The following is a 12,700-nucleotide window of genomic DNA, read 5'->3' on the forward strand; positions in this document are numbered from 1 at the left end:
CCACCTAGAAGTCGGTAACTTTATCAGTGAAAATGAAGATGCTAAAACAGAAACCAAAACCTGGGCAAAAAAAAAAATAAAGGGGAATGATAATCCCCAAAGGGATATACAGACAGAAATATGCTTATAATAAATTCCAAGAATCCTTTATTGGTCTCCTGGCTGCTGAAAAGCAACCAAATCTAGAAAACTTCTCCTCTGATTACCTCTGTTCTCTTCCCCTGGGCTAATTTGAAAATTAAAAGGGGCCAAACAAGGTCTCCCTTTGAAGGGGATGGAGCTGTGAGGTTTTAATTTGAAGCAAACAAAGCATTTACAGCAGCTCTCCTCGGGCAGTACGAGAATATTACCACTTTGCTGAATATTTAAAAGCGAGACATGTTTCCAACCCCAAGGTCTGTCCCCCGATTGGTAAGTCTGTTTTTATTAAATGAACTTTAATTACTTAATAATGAGACCTCCCGTTGGAGGAGATGGAGATCCCGATAGTCTACCAAAGAGGCCAGAGGGCAAATCAGAAGAATGTGCCATTTTGAGATTAGAATTTGAAAGAAGGAGTAGGCCCAGTCTGGGGGTGTCAGGGGTGGAGGTGAGGCCTCCCAGTGGGAGGAGAGTCTTGGCATAAACATGGACTATGAAATGCTTTATTTCCACTTTTGCTTAAAATGCAAAGTAGCTTCGAATTAAAGGAATGAGAGTTCATGTGTAAGATATTCAAACTTTCTGACCCTCTGGGTCTGATGGAAAGGTTTCTCCTGGTCTGCGTGGCGCGTGTATGCATGGATGCAAGGATGCCGAGAGACCACTGTTCTCATTATTTTAATTCTGAGAGCCTAATACCTTTATGATGTCCCTGCAGATTTCAGATTTCATGGCTCTTCATTCATTGCCATGGTGATTTTTTTACCTCATTTTTTCCTTTTTTTTTTTTTAGCATCACAAAGGATAAGCCCAAATGAAAAATGTTTGCTGCTTCTGCTATTAACATTTCTGCTGCCCCGGTGATAGCCAACAGTTGGGTTGTGCCTAGCTCTTGAAAAAATATGTATTGGCCAGAGCCTGATTGATGGCTGCAGCCACTGCCCAGGCTGTCCCAGCTGGGGAGGCGGGGCTGGGCCTGAGATCACTGATAACTTTGTTTATGGGGACAGTGATATGAAGGGAGAATGGGGAAATCTCATTCAAAATGTATATCATTGTTCTACAGTTTCAACTTACGGGGCACAGATAAAACACTTGGCGGATGCTCTAGACATAGCTTTCCCCCTCCACCCCCCTCCAATCTTTTCAAATGAAAGACTGTATGGGTTCATTCTGTTTATTAGCCTCAGCTCTTTTTCACTTTCTTTGAAGAAATCCTTGTCTTCTCGCTCTCTTTATGCGCTTCTTCTTAGATTTCCCAATGTATAAGAGCCTGGGTTATTTGCCTAAATTAATTACCTGACCACGAATACATCATTTTTCGTTCAACAAATATTTGATGGATGGTTCTATGCTGCACACTGGGTTAAGTGCTCAGAGTACAGAATAGAATAGAATTAGCTCTGCTTTTGTGGAATTTGCAGATTGACCGGGAAGATGGCTATTAAATTAATTCTGCGGTTAATTGACTGTAATTGGACTAAGTGTTGCAGAGGAGACGTGTAGGAATAAGTGGTTCTGTCCGGGCTGGGGGGTGCCCTCTGAGGAAGTGAGAATTCTGATACTTCGTTGGCTGGCACTCTTTCATCCCAGATATTCAAATGCCAGATAGTATAGTTGGTAAATGTTCTAGGAAAGAATTGTTGTTATGGCTGTTTAACAGGCCTTGGGCCACATTTAACAAAGTAACTTATGGAAGCAGGCACTTAATGACTCCTTTTATTGTTAAAGTTAGTACTAGGGAATGAGGAAGGATCCTTTACAGAAATCAAAATAAACAGGGTGAAACCCGTGTCTCCACGGTACTCTCATAATGACTGTGTATCTCTTACTAACGACACTTAGTGCTTCCTGTACAACTGTGACTAGTTGGTACCAGTAAAATTTCTGATGCTGAAGCCTGGGTGCTCTTACTATTAGTGGCTTATAAAACCTGAGTTACAAGTGCCCATGTTACTTCTAGGACAGGAGATGAAATGAAGTTCCCATATATAAATGCCTGACTTTTCCATCTGTAAAGCAATGTGTTCTTTCCTTACTGCGGTTCCTGAACTTGTTACGGAAAAATGTGTTACAGCTTGGTGTTACAGCTCAGTTGTGACAGCAACCTGGATCCGGGCGAGAGACCAAGCAGCACTCAGAGAGTTGGAGAACTCAGGTTTATTACGCCAGTGGGCCATAGGAGTTAACACTTCAAGCTCTGGACCCTGTCTGTAGGTTTACACAGGCCTTTTATAGGCTGCCAGTTTTACACTTTGCAACATCATATGCAAATAAAGTACAACAGAAGTTGACCAACCAGGAACAAGCTTTGTAGAAATAGACCAATCAGGAGTGAACTCCATGCAAATGAAGTAGTACAAATGGACCAATCAGAAGTTAGGGAAGTGGACCAATCAGAAGTGAGAATAATAACCAATCAGGAGTGAAGGAAATAACCAATCAGAAGTGAGCTCAGGGAACTAATAGAATTCTAGGTGTAAGTTAGCCGCGTTAGGGGCAAAAAGTGAGATAGAACCTCTGGGCCAGGGAACCGGACGGTGCTAAGAGGAGAGCAGCGGCCCTGCCTAGGGGTCCTGCTGGTCTTTTTATGGGGCTTCCCGCCTCAAACTGATCACTAAGTGGCTGTGGTCCTTGTTAATGCCCCAAAGTGCAGGTGGCATTCAAACCTGAAAATTAACTGGGATGGGGCACTCCCAGCAAGTCCAAGTGTTCTTAGATTTAAAGCTGTCTTAGAATCCCGGGCCAGGCTAACTGTGACGGTAGGAACCTTAGCTACAATTCATTCTTGGACACAGCCTTTCCCTGAGGCTAACAGTGAAAAGCCTTTATGAAGACAACAAAAATAGGTCTGTGTACTATTTTTAGTAGTGCAGTACTTCAGGCTGAAGTTTGTAAGAATTCAATCTAGGGCAGAATGTACTTACTAAACAACAGAGTTTACCAGTTGGGCTGACACTCGGGAGTTTAGTGGGGAGGTACTGTTATATAAAAGAAACTCCTTTTGGGACATTTTCACTTAGATTGGGGAAATAGGCTATTTTAAGATGTATAATTCAGTATGCAAACTTTTTTTAAACAATCATACATAATGTAAACATTTGAAGGAGTTTTGTTCCTGTTCTGGTTCCATCTGTAACATGGAGACAATGATACTTTAAAAAGCTGCAAGTTATGTTTATAATTTGTCACTATGTCAAATAATCACCTATTTGAGGTTTTCAAACATTGCATCATTGAATTTTAAGTAGGAGGCAATTATGACTCTCATTTATTAAGATCTGAAATGACTGTGGAGGGTGTACTGAATAAGAACGTGGAACAGTGGCCAATTCCATTAAGCCTAATTATATTAATAGACAGTCTCATGCCTCGTCTGTGATTCTTCCAGTTAGATGAAGTTTGTATAAAGGAACCAACTGTTGAATATCAGTATGAATTACTCTTTCATTTTGTATTTTAGTCTGTGCTCTAGAACTCTGCAAGTTAATTTTGTTGAACGCCACAGACATTCAGATGTGAAATACATGTTTAGAATTTCACCCAATGCATGTAACTTACACAGGACCATATGTCTGATTATATAAAAGTATCCAGATATTGTATCTACCTATCACAAACATTTTATTCTTACCCTACTTTGTAGAAAATGTGTAACTTGTGTGTGGGGGTGAATTATCCCCAACTGTATTTCCTTAACTACAGGATAAATTGCTAGGGATGAAGACCAAGAAGAAAACTATTAAGTAAACAAGTAAGATGTGTATTTGAAAATCTCTTGCCCTTGTGTAACCGTCACAGCATCTGGGCACTACTCCTTACAGATTTGCCTTGTGTAGTGTATATAAACCACTCTGTCCAAGTACATGCTTTAAACCCATGCTGAAGCCAATCACTGGTAGATTAACATGCCTTCTTTCATACAGGCTCAAGACTGCACAGTACAAACAGCCTGGAAATCAGACTTTGAACAGTGAGCTAGGGCGCAAGTTAACCAATTCCTTTTGGTCTTCATGCTATAGTAGGTCCAACACAGTTTCAGATTAGTTCCAGTTAACTAAATGAGAAGGATAAAATTAGGCATGGGGTTGGCTCTTCCTGTGGATACGTCTGTATCATTGAGACAAACAGCTCCATGGCTCCAGATTCCAGATGAGTAATTTTAGTACCCGTGCGTAGGATGAATTTCAATTGATAAATTAATGTAGGATAAATTAATGTTTCTGCATGGTCTAGAAGTAATCGTTCTTACTAAAGAACACCCGTAATGTTGCATCTCCAAGTCTGTAGGTCTGCTTATGTGAGTGTGGCTTTAATGAGTGGTATAACATCTTTGGCAGCTTGTACCTATTCTGTAGGCGATGTTGATGTAATTTCCTATTTCATAGGTTCAGTTATCTTGTGGCTCAAAGGTTAATCCCTGAAAGGGATATGAAATGCTACCTTAACCTAGGGTATAAGACTTCTCTACAGCATTTCTGTCTCCTGTATTAAATTATGATGTTTTAACCTATGCCATTTTGTCTTTTCCCTTTGCACTCTAGCAGAGTTTTTATCAGGTTGTAATGAAAATTATATTTGAAATAGACAATATAAAACTAACACTGGTTAAAACTGAACATATTAGACATTTGTTGTTGACTAAATAGTGATAGAAAATTTCTTGACAAGCTTTTAACGAAGACCTAACAAATTTTGACCCATTTAAAATAACTGTCTAAAATAAAAATCACAGCCATGCATATGTGATCAGAAAAACTTGATGTGAACCCCAAACTGATGAATGAATCTAATTTTATTGTGAAATGCACGTGCAGTGGAACCAAGTCCAGTAAAATTAAAATGAAAATAGAAATATTGGAATATAACTGATGAATAGAACATGAATCAAGAAATTTAAAATAGTTAATTGAATTAACTCTAGAATGTAAAATTGCCAATGATCTATCAAAGATGACATCATTCAGTCAAATATGTATGTAATCATAAAAATAGTTTTTAAGGTCAAAGCATTAGGGTCACAGATAGTGATCTGTTCATAAAAGGGGGTTCAAGAGAGCAGGATCCAGGTATTTTCTCCCCTTCTCATGTACATCATGATGGAGGAGGCTTCTCTCTCACCATGTTGATGCTCAGTGATGGCCAGTTTATTTTTGCCTTTTCTTTTCCCCCTACCTTTGCTTAATCATCCATATCTACACTTTTTTTTTTAACATGTTATTTCAAATGAGTATCATAGCAGTTGGATGAGTTGAGTTCACTGCTATCCCATTTTATAGCCCAAAGAAATGAAACAAGTTACCAAAGGGCTCACACAGAGTAGGTAGCCCAGCCAGACTAGAAACACATGCTAGTCTAATTTCAACTTAAGCATTTTTTCACTCCACCACAGCCATGACTGGTAAACACTGATGATTATTTACCTTAAGCAGTCAACCCATGAAACATTGTTCTCTGTTTCTATAATTGGTGGTTAATATGACCCAACGTTTTTGAAATTGTCCTAGGTTATGCCATATGACCAGTCCTGTGTAAATTCCCGTAACTTCATAGTCCTTTGTCCAAAGTCAGGTAACAGTAAAGGCATTCAGAGGATGAGGATTCAGAAGAACCCCAGGTCTCTTTGCAGGGTGACTGTGTGAATGTATGTGGCATTTCTCTTCTCTGAGCCTCCATTTCCTCATGTGTAAAATTAGGATGACCCTGTCTGCTTTGGTTATTTTACAAGGCTGTTTTATTCACCAATAATAACAAAAGAATAAGCTTCTAGAGATTAATGGCAACATCTTTATCATTTTCTAGTCACAGAAACTACTGTAGGGCTAGACACATGGTGTAGTAAAATGTGAAGAGCACATGAGATGGATTTTGAGAAAATATGTTGTAAAATTCAAGTTTCTAGGAAGGAACAGAGGTGTGATTGTTTTATTGGGTGATTATTGTGCCTCATCGGTAAGATTTATTCTTCCTTCTTGGTGTTTCCCCAGGACCCCTGAGGTTCCTCTCCCAGACAGAATCTGTCACTGCCTTCATGGGCGACACAGTGCTTCTCAAGTGTGAAGTCATTGGGGAGCCGATGCCAACAATACACTGGCAGAAAAACCAGCAAGACCTGACTCCCGTCCCGGGTGACTCCCGCCTGGTGGTCCTGCCCTCCGGAGCCTTGCAGATCAGCAGACTCCAGCCGGGAGACACTGGAATCTACCGTTGCGTAGCCCGGAACCCAGCCAGCTCGAGAACAGGCAACGAGGCGGAAGTCAGACTCTTGTCAGGTATTGCAATGCTCTTTATTCTTATCAGAATTAGTCTCTAGAATATAATTGGAACAAGTTTTGAGCAATTTTTCCTTTAACAAATTTTTTTTTTAAGTTCTGTACTGTTTGTTGGGTTTAGTTTTATAGTTTTTTCTTCTTTGCTAACTGAACCATTTTCTGAAGGTATGCCAAAAGCATCTCTTATGTTTCCATGTCTTGCAGTTGAACTTTCTGGATAAACAGGTATTTTCCTTATATTTGGCTTCACTCATTTGTTCACTCATTCTGTTTGTTAATGAGCGCTTCTTTGTGCAAAGCCCATTGCTAAACAGTTTGATGTTATTTAATTTTCCTCTGTTAACAGTCTACTAGGTAGTTATTATTATCTCTGTTTTTAGAGGATGACATTGAGGCTTAGCAAGGTTAGGAGCCTTCCCCAGGTTAATGTTGAACATGCATTTACTCATCCGTTCTTTCTGAGAAGTGTTGTGCTAAGTACTAGGGACACAGCAATGACTAAGACTGACACAGAGCCTGGCTTATTAGAACCCTGGGTGAACGGGGACATGCAAGGAATTGCGATAAAGTGTGATTGATGTGACGAGGAAGGTTGTTTCTCTCCATCTCTTGTCTCCCTTTCTCGTCCCTGGCAAATCTCTAAGATGCTGGGCTTGTTTTCCTCTCCTAAATAGTCAGAGGTTGGAATGGATGTTTTCTAAGATCCCTTCCAATAACTGCTACTCCCTCGGGTCTGTGTAATAGCTACTTTCTCATTTAGTTCCACTTATAGTTTTTACTTAGACTCATTTGTGAGAATCACAAAGAAGGAAACACTTGAGTAATTGTGACAGCTCCCTGTCAAAGCCCCCCTGATGTTGGCTTTTGTCCCCACATCCTGAATGTAATTATCACAAGCCCCACAGCTAGGTGGGATAGAGGGTCACATTCCCAAGTCTCTCTAAATGCAGACTGGCAATTTGATTGCAAGTTTCTAGAGCCTTTAGTGAGGACATCTCTAAAACCTCTTCTAACTCTTTCATAGGTTCTCTCCTCTGTTAGTCACGGGGATACTGACTTAACTGTGCCAATAACCATCAGCGACACTACTGCCTTCCATCCTTCAGACAGTGATAAATGCAAATGCAGCGTTTATTCCGAACACATACCATGCATTTATTTAGTTTAGGTTGCCATTACACACAATTTTTAAATATTTATATTCACATACCCTTAATAATGCATTTGAGTCAATCAGATGAGAAGCCCGAGTAAGCCACATAGAAAATGGGCAAGAATATGTTTGACTATCTTAATATGACCGAAAAGGCTGTTTCCCTGTGGTATTAAGGGATAAAGCTGGACTAATTAAATATTAAATCCGAAATGGAAACTTTTGAAAGACAGACATAATCATCAAATCACCTTTTACATTTATGTGTTCACCTTGTGAAACACATTTGCATTGTAATCCATGGAGATTTATTGAGAGCCAAATTTTATACTGTTACCTTGGGTTAAATCAAGAATATGTTGGTGTCCTTTGGAGGTGGGTGGGTATTTCTTACCTGACTGAAAACTGACACTGTTTTGAAATCATTACATCTGATGAGAATTTTTCTCCAAGTTCCATGAATTCAAATATAAACTTCAGAAAGAAATTATGAGCCAAGGTGATAAACACACACTTAACCACATTTGACGGAGCCTGTCTTGTATGCTGTTGACCACATAGAGGACCTGCTGGAGGAGCATGTGTTACCCATTTATCCCCAAGTTTGCAAGCTGGTTTAGGGGTCAAATTCACAAACCCACAACAAGCAGGAAAATGAATAAATGCTGAAGCCCAGCTTCTTTTAATTGCCATTTATAATATTCTCATTTTAAAAATCATGCTAATCCTTTCTGAATCAGTTTCCACTTTCTATAAGTAGCAACTGAAGAAATAATTGTATACATATGTTGCCCATCCTCTATTCTAACACATTTAATTGTGTAAGATAGACTCAAGTTAAAGTAGAAACCCATCACGTTATTAATGTGACTTAGAAGCTTTAACGTGGTACATGTGTGGTTACCACTCTTTAAAAATATACATTTTCCCGTGATCATTTAAGTATCATGTTGATTGATGAACTTACCTATTTTTGCTTTACTTTAAAACATAAATGCTAATTTGAAGTTTTACCACTCTGTTCAACACTTGTTTTTACCACAGTTCATAAAGATTGTACTTCAGTTTGTGTGTATGTGTGTGTAGAGAGTTATCTAAATAATTTGATGTCCTTATTCAAGTTTGTAGAAAACATTTGAAGTTGCCATTTCTACGTCTTAGGGGTTCTAATATCACCAAGTAACTGAGATCTCTTAAATTCAGATTTTAAGACCCAAATATTTTATTTTGAAATGGCTGCTTTTCAGCAAGCAATTTCAGTCTGTTCACTAAATAAATACCCTATTCAACAAACTTTTGGGTGAATCTTCTGTACCTGCCTTCACACTGGTTGCTAGGAATACAAAGTTGGAAAACTGTGCCCCCCAAAATTCTGGACTAGTGGGACAAATAGATAAAGCAAGTGGTTGGTTTGTGCTGTGAAAAAAGAAACACAGAATGCCATTACTTGACATAAGAGAAACCCTGATGTGCCGGTCTTGAAGAACAAGTAGTAACTCAGTGCACCAGGGGGAAAGAGTTGCAGCAGCGAAATACAGAGAAAAGAGAGGGAACAGCTTTCCAGGGAAACTGCACACAGGCTGGTTAACTGGGTCAGAGGGCACAGGAAATGTTGGAGGAGTAACTGGAGGTAAGGAAGAGAAACTGAAGGAAGAAAGATGGGGTAGAATGTACAGCGTTCATCCGAGAGAGGGTTGATCAAAATTGCTACTGCAATGGTATCAAAGGGACTCAGAGATGAAGATGGGTAGGGAGATATTAAGCATGAATCTTGGAGACAGACCAAATCAGATGTAAAACCTAAGAGGGAGGGGATGGAGTCCAGGCTTGGTAGAAACTAGGCAGTGGCCCTGTTCACTGTGCTTAGGAGCAGAGTGGTGGTGTTACTGTGTTCAAAATCAATTGTGATTTTTTTAGAAGAGATTTTCCCATAACATTGTATATTTTCCAGAATAATGAATAATTATTTGTTTCACTCAAAGGTAGAAAAATTTGTAACTAATTTGTTGATTTCATGTTTTAAGACAGAAGTTAAATTATGAGAAATTGTGCACTCTTAACACAGTTAGTATTAAATTATTGTAAAGGATTAAAAAAAAAACAAAACACTCAGTAAGAGTTGAGGTGTTTTAAGATGTCTCATTGTATGTGTTGGGCATTGCAGGAGGGATTGAAGCGGCCATCGTGATTGTCGGGGCCACTTTATTCAGTCCTCATCATGTCTGAGTGCCAAACAGTAGATTGACTTGCTGAATTATAAATCTGCTTTGGGCACTAGGTTGACTAAAATAACTGGCCTATCCACTGGAACTCTGATTTCAGTTATCTTAATGGCCTAATTGAATTGATCAATTGGTAATTGAATCTGTTGTTCATTCATTTAACGATAATTGGATGACTCTGGGTCCTGGATAGACTTGAACTAAATATCTGTGTAATTAAAGACATTTGCTTTTAATGGAATAAATTGGACTAAAACATCTTTTGAATGATTTTTCTCTAAATATTTATTTCTGTTGAAATAAATTTTAATAGAAACTATTCCAAATGCATATTATTTAAAATGAAAATTGTATATGTTTGAGGATTTTAAAATAGCTTCAGAACTTTGTTAATCACTAGGAATTTATTATTAACCAATGGGTGCATTAAATTTTTAATTTGACTAAATATTACATATATTTTGAAATTAATTATATTTTGCTATCATTTATTTTTATATTTTCTACAGAGTAATGATCTGTTGAGGAAAACAAAGAAGACAGTCTTTATTTTGAAATTTACCATTGAGCCAGACAGTTAATTCATGTAGCCATATGACCAACATAAGGGCAGGGAAAGATAAATTGAGATAAACATATCTAGTTTCATAGGGTGCTTATGAGGTTTCAATTTTATAGGCCCAGTACAGTGCCTGAAATTGCTAAGTTTTTAGTGACTCTCATAATTACTTTTGCATTTTAGAAATTCCAGTTTTAAAGATTTTGATTCTCATGTCAAGATTATTGTTCTGATAAGTTATCTAACTTTGATTCCAGATAGCTAATCACTCATTTACTTATTGGTTGTTAATTGCATGTACCTACCAGTAGTTAATTAAGTATGTTTTGTTCTACTTAACGCGTATAGTGCTTTCTACTTTCTGCATTTCCTTTTCACATCTGTTAGAAGTCACAGTAACCTGCTATTGTTTCCCCTCTAGTAACTCAATGATGCATGATTTGCACCCTTACCTTTCCATCAACATCATTTCTCTGGCTATGTGAAATATTGCAAGGGGCACTGGCTTAGAAATAAGAGTTAGCACATAATAAGACTTCTTATTATTTGCTCTTTATTAGCCGGTACCAATTCTCCTAATCCTTTAAAATCCTTAGTTTCCTTATGTGTCAAGAGCTTGGACTAGATCAGTCTTTCCCAAGGATCTGTTTTGTTATTTTATCCACATTCGTCCTCAACTCTGCCTTTATAATTGTAGCGTTTAAGAGTAGAAATTTGCTAGACAAATTCTCATTATTAAAAAAACATAAGGCTGTGCTGAAACACAAAAATTAAGGGTCAAAAATCAATCTCATAAAACATGAGATTGTCCTACCTTTGCGTTAATTAAGAAAATAGTTTTAAGTCAGTTTATATTGTCACAAGAAGCAGACCAAAAGCAGACATGATACTTTTTATTGTATACAGCTGACCGACCAGACAGTGACCAGACCCAAGTTCATGTCATGATTTGCCCCCACTCCCCACAGATGATAACTTTACCTTGTCCTTTTTGGGAACCTGAGCTGAGTAGAGCACAGAAGCCAGTAGACAATGATGCTATATTATGATTCATTATTATATGAATTTGTTATTATAGATGAGGTCTTTTAACCAATGGAAGATAACTGAGATAACCAGTGTTTTCCCATGAAGTTGATGAAATCCCATTCAGATGCAACAAAGTCTCATATGATAGTAAGCCTAACCTGATTTACTATGGATATGGAAAACAGGACATAGATAATATTTGTTAGGTAAGTCTTCACCTCCCAGTGCTATTTTGAGGGTTATCAACACAGGTTCAGGATTCCAAGTTGAAAGTTGTTGGAATACTGGGAAGTCTATTACGTTTTCTTGCCATGTCAATTATTCTAATGTCATAATTTTTATCTGTTCATCTTTGACTTTGATTAGTGTTACATATTGGCTATACTGTCTACTCTTAATTTGATTCCCTAAAATGTTGCTGTTTTTCATGTAATGGCAAAAGCAGAAACAGTATGCTTGAAAGTGTTCTCCACATGGAGGAGTAAATCTTTCTTGAAAAGGAGAGAGTCTGTCTTTCTTCAAGAGTCTAGGGCTGACATATGGTCAGCTCTGCATTTACTAGGAATGTGACACTTAGCAGCAGCCCTGGGTGGGGGTGACTGAAGGGCCAAGGTAGTCTTCCCTGACACACACAAATAAGAGACTTTCTCGAAGGGTATGTGGAAGCCAAAGTCATAACCTATGCGTGCAGAAGTCACAAAAATTAATTCAAAGACTGGTATAACTTCCTTTTCTTGTCCTGTTTGACATTAATTTATTCCTGGAGCATGAAAAAAAAGACATTTAGTCATGAGTTATGGGCATGACTTTATTGATTCAACATTGGCCAAATAGGAATAATTTGGACTACTTTTGGTTCTTTATCAAAAAGTGAGAGTTAGAATAACAAATCCATTACTTTTCTGGAAAGTTTTTAATGCTGTTTTATGCATTTATATAAATGATAAAGATTTCTGGGTTCCCTAAACTAACTTTGACACATCATAATGGTAACATTTGTTTTCTGGGATTCTAGTGTCAGCTGTAAAATTTAAAAAAATCATTCTATAAAAGAAAAATCACTTCCTTTAGATCTGCTATAAAATGAAACTGATAGACTCAAAATTTGCCTGTGAGACAGAAGGAATACAGCCACATGCCAATGATAAGAATAGATGCTGCCTTTCTTCCTCCAAGCTCGAACTACAAATAGCAATGTGTGTGTGTACATGGAGAAGGAAAGAGGAAATATGAACAGATGTAGGAATATTTGCAGAGAGGGAGTGCCATTTTTAGTACTGAATTGGTGTAAATGAGGAAGGAAAGTCAGAATCAGAGAGCTTTT

General features: G+C 38.0%; 1 protein-coding gene across 1 annotated transcript in view; it reads left to right on the top strand.

Annotated features, from left to right (window-relative positions):
* DCC (DCC netrin 1 receptor) overlaps positions 1–12,700 on the top strand; it is a 986,493-nt gene that overhangs the window by 460,794 nt on the left and 512,999 nt on the right. The window contains exon 3 of the mRNA XM_014557664.2: positions 6,129–6,413. Coding sequence (XP_014413150.1) covers positions 6,129–6,413 — 285 coding nt within the window. The remainder of the gene's footprint in view (positions 1–6,128; positions 6,414–12,700) is intronic.

The sequence above is a fragment of the Camelus ferus genome, chromosome 30 (genome assembly GCF_009834535.1).
Source record: "Camelus ferus isolate YT-003-E chromosome 30, BCGSAC_Cfer_1.0, whole genome shotgun sequence".
In the NCBI taxonomy this organism is placed as follows: domain Eukaryota; kingdom Metazoa; phylum Chordata; class Mammalia; order Artiodactyla; family Camelidae; genus Camelus; species Camelus ferus.